This window comes from Pundamilia nyererei, unplaced genomic scaffold (genome assembly GCF_000239375.1).
Source record: "Pundamilia nyererei isolate P.nyererei 1_Seehausen unplaced genomic scaffold, PunNye1.0 scaffold00017, whole genome shotgun sequence".
Classification (NCBI taxonomy): domain Eukaryota; kingdom Metazoa; phylum Chordata; class Actinopteri; order Cichliformes; family Cichlidae; genus Pundamilia; species Pundamilia nyererei.
Genome location: NW_005187418.1, coordinates 3,485,776 through 3,512,287, shown reverse-complemented (window position 1 = coordinate 3,512,287; position 26,512 = coordinate 3,485,776). Strand labels below are relative to the sequence as shown.

The 26,512-nt window shown below is 40.0% G+C and overlaps 3 protein-coding genes across 5 annotated transcripts in view; all 3 read left to right on the top strand.

Annotated features, from left to right (window-relative positions):
* LOC106456125 (interferon a3-like) overlaps nucleotides 1-2,505 on the top strand; it is a 5,637-nt gene extending 3,132 nt beyond the window's left edge. The window contains exon 4 of the mRNA XM_013908950.1: nucleotides 2,494-2,505. Coding sequence (XP_013764404.1) covers nucleotides 2,494-2,505 — 12 coding nt within the window. The remainder of the gene's footprint in view (nucleotides 1-2,493) is intronic.
* A 633-nt stretch (nucleotides 2,506-3,138) lies between these two features.
* Nucleotides 3,139-21,457, top strand: plekhm1 (pleckstrin homology domain containing, family M (with RUN domain) member 1). Its single transcript, XM_005725852.1, has 12 exons — nucleotides 3,139-3,332; nucleotides 4,004-4,090; nucleotides 8,479-8,720; nucleotides 9,828-10,499; nucleotides 10,878-11,331; nucleotides 12,307-12,454; nucleotides 14,033-15,001; nucleotides 16,191-16,336; nucleotides 17,249-17,442; nucleotides 17,599-17,662; nucleotides 17,762-17,919; nucleotides 19,493-21,457. Exons 2-12 carry the CDS (start codon nucleotides 4,040-4,042, stop codon nucleotides 19,599-19,601), a joined length of 3,207 nt encoding a protein of 1,068 aa, XP_005725909.1. The 5' UTR covers nucleotides 3,139-3,332; nucleotides 4,004-4,039; the 3' UTR covers nucleotides 19,602-21,457.
* A 1,913-nt stretch (nucleotides 21,458-23,370) lies between these two features.
* The window catches only part of LOC102195071 (kelch domain-containing protein 1-like), a 12,856-nt gene continuing 9,714 nt past the window's right edge, over nucleotides 23,371-26,512 (top strand). The window contains exons 1-4 of one of the 3 annotated variants that reach the window (XM_005725850.1): nucleotides 23,371-23,491; nucleotides 23,600-23,969; nucleotides 24,718-24,788; nucleotides 25,046-25,163. In XM_005725850.1, the coding sequence (XP_005725907.1) occupies nucleotides 23,868-23,969; nucleotides 24,718-24,788; nucleotides 25,046-25,163 (291 nt within the window). In that variant the 5' untranslated portion in view covers nucleotides 23,371-23,491; nucleotides 23,600-23,867. Of the gene's footprint in view, nucleotides 23,492-23,599; nucleotides 23,970-24,140; nucleotides 24,355-24,717; nucleotides 24,789-25,045; nucleotides 25,164-26,512 lie in introns of those variants that run through there. The other 2 variants (XM_005725851.2, XM_013909021.1) reach the window with 2 other exon arrangements.

Below are 26,512 nucleotides of genomic sequence, written 5' to 3'. Positions count from 1 at the left end.
CTACGTTAATCCTACCGTAAAACAATAAGACAAGGTACGACCTCTCTCATGCTCCTAGGATGTGGGGGTGAACACCCTAGAATGTTACAGACCTCCTATGAGACATTCTTTCAATATGCCACCAACTATATACTTCTACACACAAATAATTACATGCAGCATTCTACCATATGCAAACTTATATCATTAAAAGATTATACTGACTACTAAGTACAATTTTCCATTGACAAAGAAGAAGAAGAAATAATTACTATAGGAATACTTCTGTGACACTTGAAGATGGACGGCTTAGAAAGTCAAAGAACAAGAATTCACACAGCAATGAAAATTTTCCCAGATATATCTTAGATTGCACAGGAATAAATGGTTGAAAATGAGTTCTTTGTATTTCGTCCTTGAATTATGCACAGTTATGACAGAGTCGTGATAAGAGACAACTCCCTTGGCTCTGTGGGAGAGAATCCTTACGACCCTTTAATAGCCGAACAGTCTATATATAGGTAAAGACAAACTTTTGTAGATTTGCCATCCTGACACTTTCCATTCTTCCATTAAAAAAAGAAACAACTTTATGTAAAAAGTTGGGGGTGACTTACTGTTGCTTTGGACTTCTGGTGATACAGTCGATTAGGGAAAGCCACGTTGTGCTCAATTTCAGCAACCTTAGTGGTGTTAGTAATCTGCATCACACACAAAACACGCACACACATCATATCCATGGAACTAATCAAACTATTTAAATCAATACCATGTTAAACATTATGCAAAGAAGTGCACTCACCATCATATCAAGTAGACCTAAAGCTTGTTTGTTGTGCAGACTGAATTGACTCATTTTGTCGCCTGGATCTTTTACAATCCATTTGCAACTTAACGAGGAGCCCGTACTGTACATCCCGAGAAACAGGCTAGCGAAGAAAATCCTGCTGATCATTTTTGAAAAATGTAGAAATTTCCTTAGTGTGAAGCAAATTCTCAGGTCTCCTGGTGTTCTGATGGAGCAAACCTCCAGCGCTTCATTTATAGCAGAGCCCAAGGACACACCTATTTCACTTTCTAATCAGCTGGAAAATCCTCACAGGCACACGTCTCAAAAGTAAAAACATGGCAGATTTATGTCATCGTCATAGTCGTTTAATTAGTTCAGTTGATTTAAATGTAATTTAATTACCGTCAAGAAAAAGTTTATTTATCCGAAATCTGTTTTTACTTCTTGATTTTAATCTTGGAAAATTGAAGAGCGGAGATTTACAGCAATGTTTTTCAGGGAGTCTTTACTTTCTTGGCAGTTTGCAAGACATTAAGGTAGGTAATTTTAAAAAAAAAAGTTAAAAAAAAAAAAAAAGATCAAACAGCCAGTTAAAATCCAGTTTGGACACACACACATCAGTGTTGTGTCTGTAGTCACACACACATCAGTGCTGTGTCTGTAGACACACACACATCAGTGCTGTGTCTTGACTGTAGACACAAAGGAAAATGAAAGTACAAAACTTCCGTACGCACGTTTGCTTTCAGTTTCAAGTATGCTACGATTACAGAGGATAAGAAAGGAGTATAGAGTGATTGAAGTTTATGTTTTTTGAGTTTCTGAAACCAATAAAAAGCCAAATATACTGGCAATATATTGTTTCGGTGGTGAGGCTATGCGGTGGAGTAGTTTATAAGTTGCAGAGTGTGTTATGAAAAGTCTTTAGCAGAGCAGGAGCTGAGAACGGAGAACAGAAAGTCTGTGGTGTCAACAACAATGGAACCACTATGTCGTCTTTAAGTGTTACTCGTAAACTACAGCTTCTACTTTGGGTTTGTTTTTTTGTTTGTTTTGTTTTTATTACCGCTTCTGTTTACCTTTAGTTAAGGTTAGTAGTTAACCTACTTTCTGCATGTTGATTTTGTTCGTTTTTAATGTGTTGTCTTAAATAAAAAAAATAACCCGGAAACCATAAGACACAAAAAATATGTCGACAGTAAAAATTAAATCCCGCCAGAGGATTGGAAATCAACTTGAGTTGGAGCTCGTTTAGATGGTGAAATGCAAACACGCTCTATGTAACTCCTGCCACATTAAATCCTTATATAAATAAGCTAAAAGCATACATAACAGATAAAACAATTTTATTCTATTTACTTTTTTCTATTTAATTGAGCTTTTTACTTTCGTGTATTTTTGTTATTTTCATGTTATTAAGCTATTTGGGTTTAACCCTGTACAAATACCATGATAGAATGGTTTATCTTCTGGGTGATAAACCATTTTATCATCAAGAAGGGCAAAATAGCCATTTTTGTCTTTTGTTTTTTGTTTTAATGTAAAAGTCATAAAGCTAATAGCTATAATTTGTCACTTCTAAGTCAGATTAAATAACATAGGAAGTCACTTTTACAATTCATGAAGAATAATTTTAATGTCAGTGGCAGGGTAGGCATGCAAGTGACACAAATAATGTCAATAAATTATGTTTTTTGTTTGTTTGTTTTGTTTTTGTCATGTAGACTGAGGAATAAGTTCAGGCAAGAGTTTCCATTGGCTGTGATGCTCGCAGATGACCTTGCGATCTGCAGTGAGAGTAGGTAGCAGGTGGAAAAGGACCTAGAGGTACGAGCCATGAGGGAAGGTTTACAAGACAGGAAAGAGACCTGCTATGATTTATGGTTTGGAGGTGGTGACATCGACAAAAAGACAGGAGATTGAGCTGGAGATGTTAAAGTTTTCTGTGCAAATAATCAGACTGGAAATGAGCATGTCAGAGACAAAGCTCAGATCAAGTACATTAGAGATAAAGTTAGAGAGGTAAGGCTGAGATGGTTTGGACAAGAGATACTGCATATACTGGGCAGAGGATGTTTAAGATGGAGCTCCGTGGAAAAAGGGAAGACCACGGAGGACGTTCTTGGGTGTAGCGAAGAAGAACATGCAGAGGGTTGGTGTGTCAGAAGAGGATGCTTAAGATAGGGTTAGATAGATGATCCACTGTGTCCTTGAAGAGGATGAGAATGAGAAGAAGATCAAGAAAATCATAAAGAAGCTCACGAAGAAGAAAAAGATCGACAAGACGAGAATCCATGAGAACAAGCTCAGTTTCACAGCATTTGTGATGGAGCCTGAACGCATCACTAGTCTGAGTTCCCATGATGCACTTCGTTTTCAGTTGGATGGTGACAGTCGAGCGTCTAAAGTCGAGCTGACTTCTGCTCTATTTTTAGGTGTTTTGGAAGCGATGGAGAGTGACTGCACGGATTTTTGTGCCTCTAACGTGCAGCTCCCGTGTTTACGTTAATTTAAGGAGGACACGTGCTTGTTTTTCGACCTGTTAGCCAGGCTGTTTGTTTCGGTAAGCAAAACTTAGCTAGTAAAAGCCGCCGACAACGTCTGGGTTTAATATTATTACATAGCTGATAGACATTTCGTTATTTACACAGCTTTTTTATTTTATTTGTTTAATTTACAGTGTTTCGGTCGTGCATTTCTGTCATTAATGCACATACGCCCAGTGCTCGTCACTGCAAAGCGTCTGCAGAGAAAACAAATGCTTCTAAATGTCGCTTTGGGTGTTTTAAACGAAACTATTAACCAGCCACTGTTTGGTAAACAGTACTTTGTTTGCTGATAGCCCAGCACTTGATGTATTTAACGCAATCTTATTTGGATGTGATGATGTCAGGGTGGTTGGATTACATGCTAATTAGTTCTCAGAGTGCCTCTCAGTTTTTATTGGGGAAGTAAGAAGCTACTTCCCTGCAGACGTCTTCTTTAATCTGTGCTTCACGTGACTTGGAGGGCTACTCACAGAAAGGATGAAATGGCAAATAATGTCACAGAGCACAGCCTCGTGATAGGAAATTCTGGAAACTCGATGTGAGGAGGGAAACTCGTTTCCTTCTCGTCACATGTCTGGCTCGAAGGCGTGGCCATATTCAGGATACAAACTCGCATGACTCGTTTGGTCGCTGTTAGTCAAGCCTGCAAGTGCAAAAAGGGCAGGTCTTTTTGTGTGTGTTTCAGTGTGCCATGTTGGAGTAACTTATTCCAGGAGGTGCCATGCTCGCCACGCAGACTGAAGCTCACCACGAGACTAAGGATGTTAAAAAGGTAAGAATCAGCTCGTTTCACGTTGCGGATTTCACTTCTGTCTGGCTCCTTCCTCTGCTGGTGAGACAGCGTGAGAGTTGGCTTGTGAGATTTAAGTAGTATTGTAATGCAAAGTACCCCCTTGATGTTTAGGTTGTGGGGGACATGGGGTGCTCCAAAAGAAAAACAAAACGACAACAGCACAGCCTGTTTTCAATACGCCACTAATAGTGGATGCAGCAGAGGAAATGCATCATAATCCCGGTACTAAGCTCATCAACAGAGGATTTTCATTATGTTTAATGGTGAAGCTGGTCTTGCATAGGTGTAGTCCCAGGGCTACAGGAGGTCTTCTGGTACAGACAGGAAGGGAAAAAAGGCCCAAATGGACCGCTCTGCTGCTGTTGTGCACACTTCAGGGGACCTGCATTGAAAGACTGAATGAAGGTTAACCTAAGAAACTTGTAACAAGTTCTATCCTTTTAGATCAGTGGTGGACATGTTTTGTCTCAGAGGGTCTTACTTACTTTGATAAATTAACCCAAGAGTCAAATATTGAACAATTAATGTGAAATAGTTTCACATATTTCAGAAGTATTTCAAGATTTTTTTCATAGACATAACTGACGCATCAGTCCTGGGTGATCGTGTCAGGAATCAGGAACTTGCTGTTAGTACTTTTTGTGCTTGTGTGTCTATGGTGAACTGTAATATAAAACCACTGAAGTACAAAGCTGAATTACTTAAGAAAGAATAGATCTGGCTAATATTTGCTGTTTGCTTTTAATATTTTAACTCACACATTGGCTTTCTTATACTTGATACATGCGACATTAGTTTATTTTCAGTGTGACTATTTTTGAGAATTGATTATAACTCTGAGATTTTAATGAATCACCCCGTGTTTCTTGAATCTAAATAATGACAACAAGTGAGACGGTCACCTCTCACCATCAACGCTGTTATGTTAAACATGTTATTGCTTCAAACGTGTTTGGTTTTTTTTTTTAACCACTAACAACAATTAAACCCCTCAACATCATTCATATTCAATCTGTTATGATGGCTTGCAGAGATTTGTTGTGCACTGTATATGATTGTATAACTTAAACTGTGTTCTTAACTGCCAAGGGCTGCCACCAGTCTGTGGGCTACTCTTTGAGAGTCTAACTCTAGCCTGAATGGTAGACTTCAGAACCAGAATACCTTTATAATCCCTAAGTAAATTATGTGTGTTAAAGTTGCTCCAAGACAGTAACAGACCAAACTAAATAAATAATGCAATATGCTACAAAGGTTACAAATTTAAGAAACAGTGCTAACATATACAAATTGCTCAATTATAAATATCAAGAATATTACAGAGGTAAATATATATGATTGACATTTAACTCTAACCTGTGAACTTTGTCATTTGTTATTTTACTGTAGAGAGTGTGTTAAAGGGTGTAACTATTGCAGTGTTTACAGTATATTAGATGGCGGAGTTGTACAGGGAGATGGCCACAGACAGGAATGATTTCCTGTGTGGTGCAGTGTGATTTTTGGTAATCTCGGTCTCTCATTGAACGTGCTCCTGTGACTAGCCTGCATGTAATGGAGTGGTATTATTCAGCATTGTCCTTATCTTGGACACCATCCACCTCTCAGACACGACTAGGGATGGGTACCGGTATCATGGCACCGGTTCTGACATAAACGACCAGACCGAAAAGCAGCGCACATTTCGGTGCTTGTTTTTCCTGAGATGTGATACACTTTGAATTCAATCATTTTACGTTTCCGAGGATAGTAGGCGTGTCCAGGTACGTACGTTCTTTTAGAGCAGAACTACAGATTAAAAATGCCCAAGGCGAAGCGGTCGAAAGTCTGGCTGTACTTCACAGCAAAATATGCAAACTCAGCAGCCTGCAACAAGTGCTTTAAGCTGCTACTGTGATACTGTCAAAGGAAGTAACACCTCAAATTTTTTTAAAAGCCGAAAAATGCGCCGTATTTGATAGCTTGCTGCGAGACCTCACACCAAGCGCATCTACTGCGGTTGTTTAAGCACTGCTTCCAGCCAAGAGTGATACCATATAAATGGTAAATGGCCTGTATTTGTATAGCGCTTTTCTAGTCCCTAAGGACCCCAAAGCGCTTTACATATCCTGTCATCCACCCATTCACACACACATTCACACACTGGTGATGGCAAGCTACATTGTAGCCACAGCCACCCTGGGGCGCACTGACAGAGGCGATATATGCCCCATAGCTGCAGAAAAGGTAACATTGTTATCTTTTTACAAAAAAACAGCTAAACATGAGAGGTTTTTGGACCAATTGTGTGTTCTCCATTCTTTAAGCACCAGTTTGAGCACCGGCACCATTTCAAAAGTACCGGTTTGGCACTGGTATCGGATAAAACCTAAACGATACCCATCCCTAGACACGACCCTTCCTGCAACAGGAACTTGCGGATCAGTTTGAGTCTGTTGGCATCTGCAACCCTCAACCTGCTGCCCCAGCATGCAACAGCATAGAGGATAGCACTGACCACAACAGACTAACAGAAAATCCTGAGCATTGTCCGACAGATGTTGAAAGACCTCAGCCGCCTCAGAAAATAGAGACAACTCTGGCCCTTACTGTAGAGTGCAGTGGTGTTCTTAACCCAGTTCAGTTTATTGTCTTTGTGTACTCCAAGGTATTTATATTCCTCCACAATGTCCAGAGGGTTCAATTAAAGAAGATGGAGAAGTGTTCCAACTAGGCTTTCCTAGGATCATAAAAATGAAGACGTAAATTATCCTTTAACAGTAGGAAGCCTGAGTCATAGGTGGAGCTACCCACTAAAGAGGGTTTTGACCTTTCACCAAAGAAAAGTAACCAGAACTATGATTACAAATATTTGTAACCAGTATTTTATTTTTTTTAAAGTGAGGCTTATTTTACCCAAGTTTAAAATACCTTTTTTTTTTTTTTTTTTTTTTTTAAATTTGTTTATAAAATAGCTAAAAATAACAGGGAGAAACTTCTGTTAGCTTAGATGCCAAATCTTATTTTCCGTAACTATGGACCAGTCGTGCGTAGTCATCCTCCAGACGCCAGGAAAACCCCAGGGTTATGGCTTTTTTTTTTTTTCTCAAATGTGTTTTTCAGATGTTTCAATGAAAGGAAAAAAATGAGTTAAAAAAACATAAATAATTTTTATGTTTTGTTAACAAGGCTTTGAGACCTCAGATCATTAGGTAAGGTGAAACAAAGTCATTGCTTTGAGTATAGTTGGACAAACTGTGCTTGTCTGGCCCATCGTGGACCGTGGAAAAACCCTGTAATTCTAGTTTTGCAGAAAATAACCCCGCTGCATTAATGTACCGTATATGTCCAGGTGCTTGGAACTGGACCTGTAGATGTTTTTCTTTTAACAAGTCAAGCACTGCAAAGGAAGAGTTCTTCAGTGCTCAAGAGCACTAAGTTTCTTGTGTGTTGCGAAAGAAGCTGCCTTTGTCCTCTAACCTTTTACATAAAGTAGGTCTGTTTGTAATGTGTTTGTTATTTTTTCCCCATCAGCTGACAGTGGGTGACATGTGACAGGAGGTTATATACAGGTTGAGTGTCATAACATCACAGCTGATCTCAAACTGCTTGTTTGTCATCACACTGTGGAATGAAATGCAGAAAAAAGTGCCAGTTAATGCTTGAAGATGTTTTCTATGTATGTGGTTGAACAGGAATTTTTTTTCTTGTTTGACAGCTGCTTCCCATCAGAACCAGTTGAGGAATGTGTTGTTAGGTTTTGTATTGTTGATTGTCATTTATGCTTAGAAATATTTAACCATATATGCTTAGAGGTGTATAATCAATTGTGTAGTGATAGGACTGTGATCTTTAGCAGGCTGCAAAGGCTTGGTGTGCATTCTAGAGTGGAATGCACACCCACATCCTAGGAGCATAAGAGAGGTCCTGTCTTCTCTTTGTTGATATAGCAAACACACGTATATCTCTTTAAGTATAAGAGCCTTTTGTTCAGATGGACCCGCTAGACTCCTGGCACCAGCTTTTGGGGAGTCTTCACAGGGTCACATCTTGACCTCACACAAATCACATACACACACACACACAAAGGCAAGGTACTCTTTGTGTGTATGTAGACATCATATGTTAATGAACCTATGCATATTCATGTAACCTCAATAAAAGAGCAGTGTTACGGGAGAACGGACAAGAGCAACTGGGGTCAAGCGAAGGAACGGCGTTTGTCCGGTTCTCTCCCGTGCACGAGAAACATGAAGAACTTTGCCTACTTCGTGTCTTGCTTGCTGTGTAATTATATTGCCTTCAACGTTCCAGCGAATAGGTTCAAGCTACAAACCTATCATGTGTTTTATTAAAATCTTTTTCCTCTTCCACGTATTGTTTCTTAGATCAAAGAGAAGTTGGCGCAGTCGCTCAAGGCCCTGCAGAAACGATATGTAGCGTCAGACTCTGTAGTCACCAGTGATGATTCCGATGCTAATCTCCTCTGCTGTGCCCTGGAGGCCATCTTCATCCACGGTATCAAGAGCAAGTACATCCGCTCAGAGTCTCGAAGCAGCAGTAGGAAAGGGGACCGTGGACCCCTCCCTCAGCCTTTTTTCTGGAGCCTCCTCAAGAGTGTCACCCACCGGTAAGTCAGAACCAAGGCACAATTATTCCTAAACTTTGGGGGTTTTGGACTTTTTCCCTTTGGAAAAAATACATTTGGAGATTTTATCTTAGACTTCAGGTTCATTTTATTGTAGTGTCTTTACCTTATGCAAAGTGCCTTGAGGCAACTTGAATAATCAAGTATTCTAACAATTATTCCACTGATTAATCGAGTAATCTGATGACAACTACTTTTTTGGGCTAAGACTATCTTCCAGGAGGCAAAAATAATTCTGACAGTATTGTGTCTCCTGGATGAGGGGGTTTTGGTGTGTGTTCATGTGTATGTGTGTGTGTCTCTTTAAAGCAGCATGTGGTGGCTGCAAAGAAGAAAAGTGAACATACAATGTTCAATCTTCTCAATAACAATGTTATTGAGAAATTCAAATCAGTGATTCCCAAAGTGTGGCCCTCAGCTTCCTTTTGGGTATTGAAGGTATGCAGGTTGTCTGTGTGGTCAGTGAAAAATTTACAATTGTTAAGCTTGAAGTTAAAATGTTCTGAGTTCCCTGAGTAACATTTTCAAGCTTTAATATTTCCATTTACAAAACAAGTACAAGACAAAAGATTTTAAAAATTGACTGATCATTATCAGATGGCAAAAAAGAAGGCTGTTAATAGAGAATTACACAGAATAAGAGAGATGATTGATCAAATGAAATGAAGAACAGAAACGTCAGGAGGTCATTAATCCGAGTCTTATGTTTAAATCAGAGTTTTTAGTAAAGGGTTAGGGCCGCCGTTTTAGAGTACCTGTGAGGAAGACTAAAAGACTCCAGGTCTCTTTTATCCCCACTGCATCTTGTCTCCGCAATGGCAAATAACTGTCCTTGGACTTTCTATCACTATTATTTTCATTATTATTTTATAGTATTGTTCTGTTTATTTATATCCTGCTGCTAAACTAATTTCCCCTTGTGGGACAATAAAGAAATTTAATCGAATTGAATTGAAGTGTCCCTGAAGATTTTCAGAGTTCATATTGAGTGATGCTGTTCTTAAGTTTAAGTATGACTGATTTAAGGTATTATACTGTGAAAATGCAATATGTTTATCACACTCTTTTTTTTTTTTTTTTTTTACCTAGTGATGTGATCACAGAGCTGGAGAAGATAAGCTTTGTGGGCACTGATGTGGGTCGCTGCCGAGCGTGGCTACGGCTGGCCCTCAACCACGGCCTCCTGGAGTGCTACCTCGTATCGCTGTTCCGTGAAGACTCCAAGCTGCAGGCCCATTATCAGCCCAGTGCCTTGCTCCTGAACCCGGAGGAGCGAGAGGTTCTGCTCAGCTACCTCCAGGGTCTGGCCTCCCTCACATTCAGCCTGTCTTACAAGTCATCTGTCCTCAATGAGTGGACCACCACGCCTCTGGCTCTTGCCGGACTCTGCCCTTTGTCCCAGGCAGACTTACTCGACCTGCCCCTCAATGGTGGAGACCCTCCCACCTCCAAACCGATATGGAAGGAAATTTGGGATACAGTGTCTCAGTCATCGGGTTCTTCGGACCCACTGGATGTACAGAGAGGCTGCCCAGTTTTAGTGGGGAGGGGATCAGATCTTTTACAAGGGAGTCAGACTGCTCTTCGTTCTTCTAATTTAAGCCTGGATACCACAGGCTCCTCTCAGCTGTCCTCCAGCTTGAGCTCTGACAGCCTTCTGCAGGGACAGGACCCCCGCAGCCCGACAGGAGAGCATTGGTCTTCATGTGACTTGGAAGCAGCCATTAATCCCAACATCTGCACCAAGAGGCAACAGAAAGAGTATGTATACATTTTAAGCAGTTTTTAATCATTCTGGAGCAAATAGGAGTTAAATAACTGTTCTTAGCACCTTAATGAGCCCCATCTTGTAGTATATTTTTAGTCAGTCCCTCATACACCATCCTGTTGTTCTAATAATCAATAGAGCATCAGATATGTGTTAATCATTGGCAGGAAATAGCCTCCAATAAAACATCCACCCCAATATGGGCTCTGGCACGGGACTGAAAAGCAGCCAATAACCAGTATATAAAATTAGCAGCTTGGATGCAGAGGTTTTTTTGTTTTTTGTTTTTTTTTGGTCTTTCGTCAACAAAAGCTTTTCTTTTATTTAACTTGAAGTAGAATACATGTTTTGAGTTATCTGTATCTCTGCAGCTCGCTGACTGATTTCCGGGAGAGCGGACACTGCAGTCAGGACTCGACACAGGAAGACTCATTTGTCTCCAGCATGGGTCCTTCTCAGTTCTCTGAGAAGGGTATTATCAGTGACAGTGAGCCCCAGGCTTCTGAGTACCAGCGTCCAAACTTTGGACAGCTTGATTTGGAGCAACCAGAAACAACCACTGAGCTGCCGTCATCTGATGATGATAAGTGTCCCGCTGAAGTCTGCAAAAGTGCCTCTTCAGAATTGCACTTGGACATATGTCTTGTCTCAGCAGTCAGTGAACCTGCAGAACCTGTGGAGGAAGTAAGTGTCACTGTTGAGCCTGTCCAGGAGGAGAAGCCAACAGAAAGCTCTGAAAAAACCAACGCAGACTCTGCAGTTCATCAGTGCCCACGTCGCTCTACAAGCATCTTGAGCAGAAAGCCATCTTCAGATTCAGTATCAGTAAGTGTAACATCTCTGTAGAGGGTAACCGTTATTTGAGCAAAACCACAAACTTTATCTGGTCTTAATGCAAATTTGTCAAATGGACTCGTATCAGTTCATAAATACTGTGGTTGCTGATTACGTAGAATGCAAAAAAACTATTTGATATTTGTTGCATGAAATGTCAAGTAGGATGTTCAACTCTTATTCTTGAATCTTGAATAATGCATGGAGAAAAAAACAACACAATCTCTGTAATAAATAATGGAAAAATGTTATTTTGTGTTTATTGTTTTCCATTTTAAAACCCCTCACAAAAATGGTGAGTAGTCGCATTAGTTTTACTAACTTAGTCTGTCCATCCATCCATCGTCCATCCATCATCTAACTCCTTGTCTAATTAGGGCTAACTTTTATTGACTGAGTACTGAGTCTTACTATAGTACTCTCATCCACAGCGACATTTTACCTGAAAAACACCTCTCTGATCTGTGGGAAGTAGCTTAAGCACGCAGCAGAAACCCACATGGGCCACAGCAAAAACACACCAACCTGCTGTTCTAGTGTTCAGTGTTAATAGACTGTGAGAATACTGCCGGAAGGCAAAATGGTAGTGATATGAAACCAGTCCTGTGGCGAAATGTTAATAAAATGGAGTACAGAAAGTAGCCATACTATACCAGCAAATGCCTAGAGTGAAAACAACTCTTAATTGTGATCTCTGAATGGGGAAAAACTAAAGATATTTCTTAGTGTTTTACATAAATATAGGAAAATCTCTTAACATTAGTCAAGACAGACACATTTGTGCTTAAATTCACGTGACCGTTTAGAGACCACTGTTTATAGCTTCTACACCACTAACACCAATGACACATGATAAAAGGGGAACCCTTTTTTTTGCAAACTGCACTCTGCTACTTACCATTAACATGCAAATGAAACCCTTTAGTTCCCAATGCTAAATAAAACATCCTTTCCTGCTTTTTGCAGCATTCTTATTCTTGGATCTCAGACGATGACATTTATAAGCCCCATCTGGAGAATTTGCCGGACAGCGATGACGCACCTGTCTCTCCTCCCGCACCTGAGCCCAGCATCTCGCCGTCACGTCCAAGTGTCGTCCATCGCAGACAAATAGGTACCATCCCCTGTCCCCCAAGCTTTGAGTGTAAAACTTATGATAAACGGTTGTATGAAAAGAGTTTTGGGCGCTGGGCATAATTCACAGCAGTCAGTGCTCAATGTGAGAACATAATAAAGTTTCTTTCTTTCTTTCTTTTTTGTAATTGAGCACTACAAGCTTGTGTATGAAGAAAAAAAAAGATGTAAGAATTTTATGCAATATCAGAAAAATGCATAAATGAAGGAATAAGTAATTATGGGGAATCTCAGCAATCTCACTGCCCGAGGAAAGAAATCTGAGTTTCAGAATCCTGCCAACTGAGTTTCTCTGAACAAACTGTTTCTATCACAAATAGATCATTGCATTCAAGTGAAAGAGACAGAGCTGTTAACAAACTAAACAGAAGCCCACATATAAAATCGTTGCTCCACAGCACTTCTAGTGGTACCTGCAGTGTGCGCACACCTGGTCAATACAGGTAGCCACTGAGGGATTACAAATGAAGTAACATACTGCACTAAAGTCCAGGAGCACTAGAAAGCGTGGAATGAGATTAAAGCCACGCCCCCAGATTTTCCCAGCAGGTAATTTCCTTCAGGTCTCAAAAGAGAAAACGCCTGCTGTTACATAATGCTTGGCGTGTGGCCACATCACTGTGGAATGTGATTTTACTACATTTGCAGGACGTCACCTGGATGAGTCCCATGGCCTGTTTTAAAAATAGAAATAATGTGAAAGAGTGTAACAGTAACGTTAACAGCGCAGATAGTGAAGCATGTCATGGGACATTTTGTGACAAAGCATATGGACTATGGTTATTATTTATTTTTAAAATCATTTTGTCAATAATGGGACTGTTCACGAGTAGCTAATCTCAGTCATTCACATGAACAGATTAGATTATTTAACCGTGTTGTGAGTCAATGTTAACTTATCTATTGAAGCAAATAATGGGGAATGTTGGCTGGTGAAATTATCCCACTGGGGATGTCAACTTGAATTCCAAGCCTTCTTTTCGTTTTGTTTTCGCGCTGCTAACAGGAACTCTGAAGTCATGTAATAGTTGATTGGAAATCCAATGTCAGCTCACGTATCGGCCTGTTCTTTTTCTTGTAACCCCGTTTCCTTCTCCATTTTTTTTTCTCTACATTGCATCACTGTGTTGTAGCAAGTTGAGAGGACTTGCCAGGACAGAATTACTTTCTGGTGAAAGTAATTTGTTAGATTACTTATGTTACATTTGCATTACCATATAACGTGGTCTAAATGTCATAGAATTACCAGACGTTAATGTAATAACACATTAACAAACAATATAGTTTCTTACATAGACACAAATCCCTGTCCTAATGAGGATTTTTCTTTTAGTCTTTAAGTTTTAACACACAGTTGACAGCTACATTGAAAACCAGTCCAGCTTTTATTTATTTATTTTTATTTATGACAACCCTGCAACTTTGCTCAAAATAATGCAAAAGGTTCAATTGTGGCTTAATTTTCTGTATGTATTGCTCAGCTAGTAAACATGGATATAAAAGAGGCCTTCTCAGTGTGAAAACACGACAATGTCATCTATGTATGTGTTTTTCCCAGGGCTGTCAAACCCCTTTCGAGGGTTGCTGAAGCTCGGTCACCTAGAACGACGCAGCGCCGTAGGATTATGGCGCGACTACTACTGCGAGCTGTCACCCTTTGAGTTCCGCCTATATGGGAATGCAGATGAACGGACATGCTGCGAAAACTGCTCCCTGGTGCGATGTGAAGACGTTCACATCACCTCACCTGAGGGCCGCTTTGACTTGACCTTTCCTGGAAAACGGCTATACCTCCGGGCGGCCAATTGTGACGAAGCTGAGGACTGGGTGGACCGGATTATTGAGGCTGTCAACAAAAGCCGACCAGTACCGCATGGCGAGCAGTGGGAGGTGCTGCACACCGGGTGTGAGAATGGTGTGGATGAACGTGCAGTTTCTTCGCCACCCTTGTCCCCTTCCAGCCCTGAGCAAGGCCCGTCTGGTTCTGATGCATCTGGAGGGCAGGATTCTCCATCTCCTCCTCAGCAGGAATTTGACTGGACATCGACTACAAATTTAGAAACAGATTCCATCAAAGAAGCTGTTTTGTACTTCTCCACAGATCCTGAGGCCCGGACGTGGGAACGTATGGTTTTCTCTCTCTCCTTGGAGACCTTGAAAGGATTTCTCGTAAAAGAAGGAAGGAAGCTACAGCGGCTAAACTACCCTGTTGAGGAAATCCGGGATGTGGTACCCGATGTTTCTCAGGGGGGACCAGCCTTTTTCAAGCTCCTGACAATTCGAGAAACACTTAGATTTAGAGCGGAGAATGACAAGGAGGCTCGCTTTTGGAGGAAGTTTATCCGAGAGGCTCTTGACTCATACCTGGAGAATGGGGAGTGTGAAGGCTCTGAGGTACCTTTGGAAGCGACTGGAAATCTGTACAGACTGGTGCAGCATAGGCTAAAAGAAGATGGAGCACTTCTTGTTCACCTTTTCAAAGTTCCCTCAGAGAAGGGCCTGGACACTCAGGGCTTCAAATGTGCAGGTAATGTTAGAATTTAAATAATATCTTTAAACCTTTTGAAGCCTGTTTGATGTAAAATCAAGCAGATTTTGCTTGTTGTGGTAATCCATCCTGTCTGCAGTATCAAAAGTTGAAGCTTTTCATTGCACTTCTAGTGTAAGTGATTGGGTCAAAACCCTTTACTGGGTTTGAGCACACCATTTTTAAATTTTTTTTAAATTTATTTTAAATTTAAGACTTCAGCAGTCTGAGACGGACAAAATCAACCTTGTTTTAAAATTATCAGCTTAACAGCATTAAAAAGCATGTTTTGGACTCTTGGATAGTTTCGTCCTTCATTAATAACCTTTACAGTAAATGAATGCTTTAATAATGCATTTGTTTGCATTTGACTAAAGCTTAAAGTTAAGGGTATGGCCTAATGTTTATGTGCCTTTTGGAACATTTTAATGGACCTGACTTGCTGTGTGGTACTGATCATTGCAGATGCGTCTGTGTGTGTGTGTGAGCCTATGGCTTGAGCTTGCTTGTGTTAGCTAATAACTTTGCACTTCAATCTCTTGTTCAAATATTGTTCACTTCTGGCTCTGCAAAACTAATATATTGACAGCCAAAACAATAATGCTGAAACTTTAAAATCCAGGATCCATAAACCAGTAGATAATGTCATTTTATGTACTAAAAAAAAAAAGAAGAAACTTTTACATTAAGAAAACTGGAGATTATGGAAGATTTGCACTTGTCTGTTCAGTCTGTTCATTTCCTGTTGTTTAGTTTGGTTTTGAGTGTGATGATAAAAATCAGCATGTTGCCTAGGAGTCTAAGACCTGATCTTGTGTTCAGTTGTATTTTTTACGATCCTTTTACCCCAAAACCAATAAAACCCATCTTTAAGATCCACCTATTTTCCCAAAAGAAATTTAAAGTATTATTCCTTTGCTTTTGTCCCACTTTTCTAGCAAGTATCTTAAAACTCGGTCAGGTGTTTCTTTGCGTAATCCCGCTGACAGATCTGTTTTGGGGTTTGGTTTTTTTGTGGGGGGGGGATAAATCTTGGGATGAAAGACAGCAACTTCTGACACGTGGAGCAGATCAAGCATAGCCTTGTAAATCATAATGTATCACTGATTGAGTCTACGGGAAGAGGAATCCGACTCATTGTTAGAGTGGATGTGACTCAGACTGAGTTGTGCTTTGCTGTGTCTTGCAGGCTGTCCTCAGAAGATTGGACTGTCACTGGGCAGAGCCAGGTTATGTGAGTTCTCTGGGCTGTACTACTGTGAGTCATGCCACAAAGGTGACACCTCCATCATCCCCTCACGCATGGTACACAACTGGGATGTTGCCCAAAGAGAGGTAGGTGCAACACGTAACTATCTGCAAACAAACTTCTATAAAAAAATTTGTTACAGCAATTAGAAAAAACAAACATATATGACTTCCTACCTGCTAATTTAGATGAAAGCTTAGTGTCATTTGAAGAAACTGGCCTTGGGTATTAACACGAGTGCTGCAGACTGGAAGCATGAAGCACACTGTGTAATGTGTTACACCAAACTCTATGAACTTGCATCTTAAAGGTCTGAGTCTCATTTGAAATATTTTCTAATATTTTTTGTTTGTTTGTTTGTTTTTTGTTTGTTTTTTTGCAACTTAACTGTTTTGTGACCTCTGAGGTTAAATAAAAAGACGGCTTTGCTAAAACAATCAAGTCAAAAAGTAAATGCCATTTCAGTATTTAATATCTCAAATTTAATTAAGGAAATATTTATATTCACATACACTAATTATGAGCATAAATGTGATCACTGTCATGAATATGAATGAGTAACCTTTTTTTCTTTTTTTATTTCTTGCAAGTTTTGAGGTTTGATTCAAACATCGATTTATTACAGTGCAAACCTGAATCAGGAATTGAAGAATGGATTAGGCTAATATGTACTAAATGTGCTAACACAGTGTTTATATTTTGAGGAGGTCACCTCTTTCTAAGACCAAAAAGTCTGGTTGTTGCTGTTTGTCACAGAAACTGTTCATACAGCGCCATCTGCTGAAATAGAGTTAAATGGTAGTACAGACTATTTGCATTTCCTCCAGGCTAACTGACAGTACAGTCCTCTTACAGTTTTTCTGTGCGGGTTTGTTTTATGTATTCTAACCCACTCATAACTAAATATTCTAGTTTGTCTTTTTTTTTTTTAAATTGCTGAACATTTTGAAGCAACATGTCAGCCTCATGAGACTGCTTACCCTTGTTTGTCTGCACAGGTGTCTAAGAAAGCCCTGTGGCTTCTGAAGCAGGTAGAACAAGAGCCTCTGCTCAACCTGGAGCAGCTGAACCCTGAGTTGGTTGCGCACACAGAGTCCATGGGTCAGGCCCACGAGCAGAGGCAGAAGCTATGCCTTCTGGGTGAATATCTGCGTACCTGCCGCAGTGGAGCCTGCAAGAAACTCAAAGCGAGGTGTTTGGCAGAATGCCTTGGCAATAACAATAAATTACTCTAGGCTACATTGTTCCTATTGAATTTCTTTTTAATAGGAACAATCAATTTAAATGCTATAAAACATGTTAAACACCTTTCTTTTCTTTTTTCTTCTCCTTCCATTTCTCTCTCTAGAATGGGGCAGCGAACTTACCTGTTGGAGTCAAACCACCTGTACAGTGTCAAGGACTTGCGACAGGTAACCTTCTGGCCCGCTTTTATTGCATACAGGATCCGCCACCTTAAAATACCTACATATAGGCATCTGTATTTTTTTATTTTATTTCTTTTTTGTCAGGTAGCAGAGGGCCAGTATGTAAACTTTCTGCGCAGGCTGGTGCAACATGCCTCTAATCACGTGTTCAGCTGCGACCTTTGCACCCAGCGTGGCTACATTTGTCAGATATGCCACTCTGATGACACCATCTTCCCATTCCAGTTTGAGACAACCACAAGGTATGTTTTCCAAAGGCATCTCTCTTCATTCCTCATTCTTTTTATTTATTTGAGCCCTAAAACTAAATAGTTTTAAAAAGAAAGAGGAAAAAGTCCACAATGAGGCCAGCCTTTTGTCCAAATATTCTAAATTAAATGCTAAACACCAGCTCCAACTTTTTAAACATCCTGTTCTTCTGTGTGACTTCCTTTCCCTTGTTTGTGTTTTCAGTGTTCTGTTTAGTCGCCACTGTCTGTTGCTTTTTAACGTGGGCTATATAAAGTGTAAACAGGACAAAAATAAACTGAAGCCCTCTTGTTAATATGAATAGCAAGACACAATCTACCAGAGAGACGTAGAAAACTCTTTTAATAAAGCACACAGACCAAAATGATCTTCTTTTGGCTGCTACTTTTAGGGGTTGCCACAGTGGATCACCTGCCTTCATCTCACCCTATATCTAGCACCCTCCTCTGTCACTCCAACCCGCTGCATGTCCTCCTTCTCTTCTCTGCGGTTTTCCGCTTTTCCTCCTGTCTGGCAGCTCCATGTCCAAACCATCTTGGCTTTGCCTCTCTAACTTTGTATTCAAAACGCTCATCCTGAACAGTCCTTCTGTTACAAAAACTTGTCTGTCCTGCTCACTCGCACTGAAACTCTTAGCATTTTAACTTGTCTACCTGCAACTCTGCCAGTGCCACCATCTCCAAACCATCCATCTTAGTAGGTCTCACTACAATCACTACTTCCAGGCTCATATGGGATATGTCACCAACCTAATGAACATCTCTTGACATCAGTCACACAAAATCTATAACAGGTGATCATCCATGTCTTTGTCACCACCCGGCTGGCTTCCTGCAGTGGGGTCCTGTTCGAAATTCCTGCAAAGCCCTGGACAGAATCCAGTATGTCCAGAACTCATCTGCCAGGCTTCTAACATGCACTAAGCTCGGGGAATATATCACACTCACCCTCATAAATCTCCACTGGCTCCCAGTCAAGTAACGCATTACTTACGAGATCCATCTTCTCATCTACAAATCCCTCAATGCCCTGTTTTCATGTGCTGTTTTTGAAGTGGAACTGAAGTCTTTGCACTCTAGTACACTAATATACTCATTAGTGTGGAGAAAGTCCAAGGGGGCTTTGAGCTTCTGAGTGAGAGTGGGTGTGAGGCTGAAGGAGCCTAAGGTATAGTGTGACAACTGCAACCACTCGCTCGGCTTTACCAAAGAAGCGCTTTATAGAACGTGAATTCAAACTGTTCTAATATAGATGAGTGTCTTGTCCTGTACCTCCATTTTAAAATATTGATAAGATCTTAAAATCTGTGTCTCCAAAGCTATAAAAATAACACCTATATGTGTGGAAATTATTGGGGAAACACATTTTCTCTATTGGAGGATTTAAGGCTGACACCGTCAACTGACTGAGAAATTCTTTTGTGAAAATCATACTTTAAGTTTGTGGAAAAGCAAAACAAAACCTTTAACATATGCTAACTGTGGTCATTAGTATTTTTACTAGAAGTGGTGTGGAAATTGTGTCCACAGTGCCTTTAATTTGGTTTGTTTTTTTTCTCTTGCCCAGGTGTGAAGATTGCAAAGCTTTGTTTCACATAAGCTGCAAGGCTGATGAGCAGTCCTGTCCTCGCTGTCAGCGGATGAGGAAATACATGGAGAGGGATCTGCAGGACTGAGCACGGTCAGTAGGGACAGTGCTGAGCTGTGAGCCACGGGGCCAGACTGTTAAACGTAAGCTGGTGGAGAGTAAAGAAAACAAAATTTAGCTTTCACATGATGTAACCTCAAGTGCAATTATGAGTTTGCCTGCCCTAACTGACTTAAAGCAAGCATGAAGATGAAGGTATTTGAAGTCACAGTGCTACAGTAGCTAGACTCTCTTGCACTAATGTAGAGGCATTCAGAGCCTCGTGCTGCTCACATGATGCAGCCAAATGTTACTGACCAGTGATTTAAATACCTCTCTGATTTCTGATTCAGCCACGACATCAAAAAAGGCCTGGTCAGACGTCGAGGGTGCTGCCAATCTATTGTATCCAAACATTTTTTAGAGTTGGTCGTTTTCCACTGCAGGAACTAATAAGTAGCTTGCACCATTACCTATTCTAAACTCAGGAATCCCCACACCCACTCCTGTAAAACCTCTTGTAGGACTGCTTCTGGATCAGAATCTACTCCAGGATAACAGCCTGTACTTAGAGGTTCTTAACTACTATCAAACACTACTTTTTTCTTTAGTTTCAGAACAAGAAAATCTTTGAAAAAACCCCAAACCTATTCGAACAAAGAAGATTAGGAGTCTTTCAAATTGTAAAATTTAAGTGGATAAAACGAATGACAACCATCATCATCTGGTTTCACAGATTCATAGTTTAACTAGTGGTTTAATAATTTTGAAACTGAGACCGAAATCAAGATGGAAAGTCTCGGAGACTGCATCAAAGACTTATTTCAGTTTCCTGAACCAAAACATACTAATCTGGTAAAAGCTGTAATGCACCGATCAGTAGAGAAAAACCAAGGTATGAGCAGAAATCATAGCGTTGTCTTACCCTTCGCCTTTTTTTTTTGGTGCATTCAGGATCTCCACAGATTGTAAGAGATGATCATGGGGACTTCCTGTAAACTTGGTTCCTGCTACAAGTTTGTGCAGTGGAAAAGTGACCATTCACGCTCTTTACTTTGCTTGTCAATGTCTTCTTAACCATCATGTTTATACAAAAGTGATCCACAGTATGTTTTCTGTTTCTCTCAATGCACAAATTATTCAGACATGATTTCCAGCATTAATATTTAGTACTGTACTTGTAGAATAATGAGAAATGTTTTGATTAACAGATCTTGATTGTGCCTTCTTTTTTTAATTTAAGCGTTACAGTTTTCCCATGATATCTCACTATTACGGGGCCAAAACTTTTTTCTTTTTTTTAAAACCCATAATCATGCAATAAAAAAATTAGATTGATCAATAAAAAAATTGTGTAAATATGAGCGCTTTGTGGAATTTTTCTCTATATATGTGTGATTAAACAGGCAATTGTTAAGGCTCACAGAGGAGATTTGTTTATGCTGCTTATTCATGCATTTAATGAAATAATTTAATAATAACTGTGTGGCAAAAAAATTAAAAATGAAGATTTGAGATGAGTGTTTATAAAGTTTAAAACGTAATTTGCATATTTGCACTCGGAAATGACTGTTAAATGGATATTTCAGCTGAGTTATTTGAGCTCTGATATCTTCAGCCACATTAAATTATCCCTAAACTAAAAACCCAGCTGTGTTTATGATCTTTTTTTTTTTCCCTTTTCTTTCATTTTTGACTTTGAACTGAGAATCGTCAGACTTCTCTGGGGTCTGCAAAGAACAAAAATAAGTTGAAGATGTACTGAACTCCATTTTGTGATATGCAGAACATATCATATGCAAAGGGAAAATTGCATATACTGCAGTACTGTTATTTCCGGATTTGTATTTATTTTGTCTCATTATGTATGAATGACTGTATTGAAATAAATGTCAGTGTATTTGATTCGGTTGTCTTTTATTTTAAGCCTTTCACACCAGATAATGTTCATTTTACTCACAAAGCCATGTATGGAAGAGGATTAGGGCCACTGGGGGGAAAAAACAAAAAAAGTGGGCACGTCCTTTTTTTTTTTCTTCTTTTCCTGAATTATGAGAAAAAAGTCAGAATTCTGACTTTAATCTCAGAATTCAGATTTTTTTCCCAGTGGCCCTAATCCTCTTCCGTAGCCATGGCACACACACAGACATACGGGCTAATTTTCATCATCAGTCCCTGGAAGGCTGATGAAGACCAGATGCTTATTTTGCAGTACACACACCCCGGCACCTCACAGTCACAGAGTCATCTCCTCAGTAAAACAATATTAATTCCTAATAAAGTCAATAATATATAAACAATTAAATACAACTGCCAATAACATGCAAGCCTGGATCTAATATTATTGTGCATTACAGTCTTATAGCAGCTTGCACTGTGGTGCACTGAGTCTTTGGCTGAAGATGCTACTGTTGATAACCTCCAGGGCATGGCGTGGGTGTGCAGGGTTGATCATAATTGACTTCACTTTCAAGAGGATTATTCTTCCACCACCTGATGGACTACCTCCGTTTTGAGACTGTAACACAGAGCTAGTCTTCTTGATATGTTTGTCTCCATTGTGGACACACAAAAAACAGGCCGTGCAGTGCCTACCGTATAGAGATGATGTTTGCTAATGCACATACTGTGGTCTAAGGAAGCAAGCTGTAATAAGGTTTGATTTGACACAATAGCTCTGATATACGAGAAGACCAGTACCTCAAGCATCTTAATGACATGTGGCGAGCACTACAGGTCTTGTAGTCTTGGTATTTGGTGTGATGACTCTCCTTTGCAACAGGGACTAAGCAAGAGGTGTTTCACAGGCTTAGGACCTTTTGCAAATGCAGGTGTGCTGGAGGACCACATATTTCTGCAGAACATGTTTTTAACAGCCTTGGGCTGATGTCACATGACCCTGTCAAATGTGAGGCCATATTGTCCAACACTAAAGCTTGGTCCAAATTTGGTCATGCAATGGGACTCCATCAAGTCCTGTGGAAACTTTGTTTTTGTGCAGTCATGTTAAAAACAATAACACTGTGTTTAACAAGTTCCTCTGTGAAATAAGGAAGTCAGGAAGTTAGTTTCATCGCCATCTGTCACACTGAAATCATTGTAGGAATTTGGGTGTGTCTTTACATGTAGAAAAGATAGAAGGGAAATTCCTGTTTTCAACATCTTTTAAGATGGACATTTTGTGCTTTTCATCATTTTCTGTCATATTTATACGGATACATCAGGGGATCCTTATATTAAGATAAAAACATACCAAAATTGCGAATAGTGAAATCAATATTTATAAATGACGAAAGCTGATGCTTCAAAGTGTTCTAAACAGATAGTTTGATCCTCACTCTGGACTCTGTTTTAGTTCATTGAGTGTGGCTATCCCTTATATGGTCACATGTGACACATGGCAGTCCCACAGACCTTGTGTTTACCAATCAGAAGAAGGATGGCTTAAAGCGAGAGGCCCTAAAACAGTCTATGGGGCTGTAACAAAGACCAGTATGAGAAAAACAAGTATTATTTTAAACTGAATAATGCAAAGCTACTCTACTTGAGTCCAAGTTTAACATGAACCTTGAAATGTGCTTTTAGAGACAAAGAGCTCCTGCAGAAGGAAGTGGATGACCATTAATATGTAGTGAAAATACACAGATTAAATGTGATTTACAGTATTATGGGAAAAAACAGGATCAATGAAACTAATGTTTTGACCTTCATTTCACTAGAATTCAACTAGAATTTTGGAAGGTTCCGGAAGAGGGGAGGAGGGAGAAGTCTTGGCTGTATAACAGGTTGACAAGAAAAGGAACAGATGTATCACTCGGAGCAGATTCCTTAAATTAATACCAAACCTACCTGCCATACTTGGCACTTCTATGTTCTGATTTCATCTGTGTTTGGGGTGTTAAAATATCCACTTCACTGCTTCTAACCTGCCTGTTTATTGTTGAGTATACTAGCATGATTATATTTCACTCTATCACAGAGAAATTACGCGCAATGTGTTAAATTTTCATGCGGCCCATTCTAAACAAATGTTTCTTAATCACTTAGGTATTCTAAACACGCAATACCTGGTGTGCCGAACTAGCATGAAGGGCTCATGCTTATGGGAGGAGTGAACAAAGGCAGCAAGCCTGAAAAACACGTTCCGCAAAGCCTCCAATTCAGACGGCACTTTTCTCTGAGCCAGGGCGACATGATCAGGTCCTCTGAGCCGCCACAGCATTCACCTTAAGCTTTGTTAAGCACTTTTCGGCGGTTTTTATTTGGGCGACGTGGCGCTGCTCATCAGGCAGGAGAGTCAGAGCGCAGAGCTGGGATGGATGCTGCTCAGAGAGACGCGCCGGTCAGCCCGCTGGAGAGGAGCAGCCACACCGCGTTCATACACAACAATACGCTGTATGTGTGGGGAGGTTACCAGGTAAGAAGAGCCGAGGTGTAATTATAGCCTCGCTACCTGTGCAGGTCCCCAAAACATGATTCTGTTTATCTGAACGTCATCAGTGGGGGAAAACGTTTCGATGAAGAGAATGAACTTTCTAGAATTTCCTTTCTTTACCTGGATGATTAGGTGCAGGTGTTTCTACGCGGAGCCAAGTCATGACAATAAATTTAAAGAAAAAGTCACTGGTGACTGCTTCTATGGTAACTCAGTGCGTCCTCGCTGTGTTTACTTTGAGGAAATTGAATCCTAAAGGAATAAATCACCGGAGTATATCAGTGTTCGTATTTATGAGTACGACAAATAACACGCATCCAGCATGTGTCGTTGAAAGGTATTACAGCTTGAGCTGCTACTGAACTGAGTGAGTTACCCAAAGGTGTACAAGCACCTTTGTGTAACTGTTCACTTTAACTGTTCACTTTAATTAAAAGTGAACAGTTGTTTTGGTTCAATGCGTTTGTGACTGTATATGTATATGTAGACTTAAAAAAAAAACACTGCGGAAACCAACTTGGCAAATGAACTGGAGATTTCAAATATCCTTCTAGGAAATCCTTCTAGCATGTTTCAACAAGAAACATTTTTTTTGAACTGCATCTTGCTGCATCCAGGTTGTTGCTATGTCCATCAGCCATCTAAGGTCACCACAGCTTTTCAGCAATGTGCAGCTTTAGTGAACAAAAGAGGACATTCACAGCTTTATCTTGTCTTTGTTCCTTCACAGGTAGTTGCCGGACAGGATGTCGTGTTGCCCAGTGATGAGATATGGCTCTGTGATTTAGACAGTGGGATGTGGTAAGATCAAATGAGGGCTGTTTATCAGCTGAGATAAACGGTGTGTCACACTGACATGTATCAGAGGATAGGACAAACTAGATAAAAGTGACTTAGCATTCAAAAAACAGCCTTTTCTTTTATGGTTATTTGAGTCAGGTCAACTAAAACCAAAGCCAACCTTTCTTAGTGTTTACTTTATATGTGTGTTTAAGATTTCTAAGGCTTTACCTTCTTATCTTTTACAGGCGTTTTTTTTAACGTTTTTGTCTTTGCAGGGAGCGGAGAGAGATGACTGGAGACATCCCACCAGACCTGTCGGGCTTCTGCGGTGCTAATATTAACACTAAACTCTACATCTTTGGAGGATATGAAACAGCTGGGTACTCCAGCCAGGTGAGATGCTGGGCCACACATTCTGTTCCAACTCAGACCTGAGCGTCACGTTTGATAAAGATAAATGCTTAAACAAACTTCTACAGTCATACAAAAACTTTCTATCAATTTTATGGTTTTATGTATCAGGACATAATAAAATAAATCAGCTGGTACTTGCCACGTTCATCCATCAAAATGCAAAGGTAGTGTCTGAAAAACTTCAGCGGAGGAAATAATTATGCAGAAGGTTGTGTGACAGCGTTTCAGCTTGGTTGAGGTGTGGACCTTGATATATATATTTTTTGTCTTGTTCAGCCAATTTAAATAGTCTTTAACCTGAATACAGCCATTACTTCCTCTTGAAAACATAACACTAAACTTTTTAGTGTAAACATATTCCAGTATTCTTTATCTCAACTCATCTTATTTTAAATGATCATATCTTTCATTAAAATACTTCTGATATTGTCGACACTTAGGCATCTTGGCACTATCCTATGGATGCTGGAGAATCTGGATTTTCATTTTCTTCTTTAGGGTGATTTTCTTATCTTGGACTGGCAAATCATGCACTCCATGGTGTTCACTTGCTTAGTTCCTTTTCTTGTAGTCTTTTTTTCTTTTTTTTTTTTGGGTTTTCCTTCAGGTTTTGTTGGTTTTTTGCCGGCGGTTTGCTTGGCCTTTTTGTTTCGGATTATTTTGGTTTTCCCACCAATTGCCGGTTGTTAGTTTAAAAATGGGCCAGTGTACATGTTTCACTAATGAGACACTAATTGTACAATTTTCTGCAGGGTAAGAACTTTTCCATGCAGATATTAGTACTTAAGGTAAATGCCCTCTTGTATGGCTCAGTTTCAAGGAAGTTTTAAGTTGTCGCAGAGATGTCCTCACATCTAGAGGAGTTCATGCTCCTGTGGCTGCAAACTAAGCCCCATAAGCATTACCCATCCACCACCGTACTTGACAACTGGACTGCCATGAACTTCTACATTTAACATGTTAACAGAGGCCTATAGAGTTTGAGCTCTTGGGTTTTTTGCAGTTTCTCAGAGCATGCTGTTAACAGCGCTCCAGCTACTTCCATCCATCCATTTTCTTCAGCTTATCCAATTTGGGGTCGTTAAGGGGGTGGAGACTATCCCAACTGTTATAGAACAAGAGGTGGGGGTATATCCAAAATGGGTCGCTAGTCTGTTGCAAGGCAATCATTCACGCTCACATTCACACATATGACCAGTATAAGTTCACTATTTCACTTCACTAACTTCATGGTAACATGTGAAACTGTTGGAAAATTATTTTAGCCTTTCTATTGGACTGGGTGTAGATGTATCAGTGACAATTTGCCTACCAGTTTGCTCCTGTCA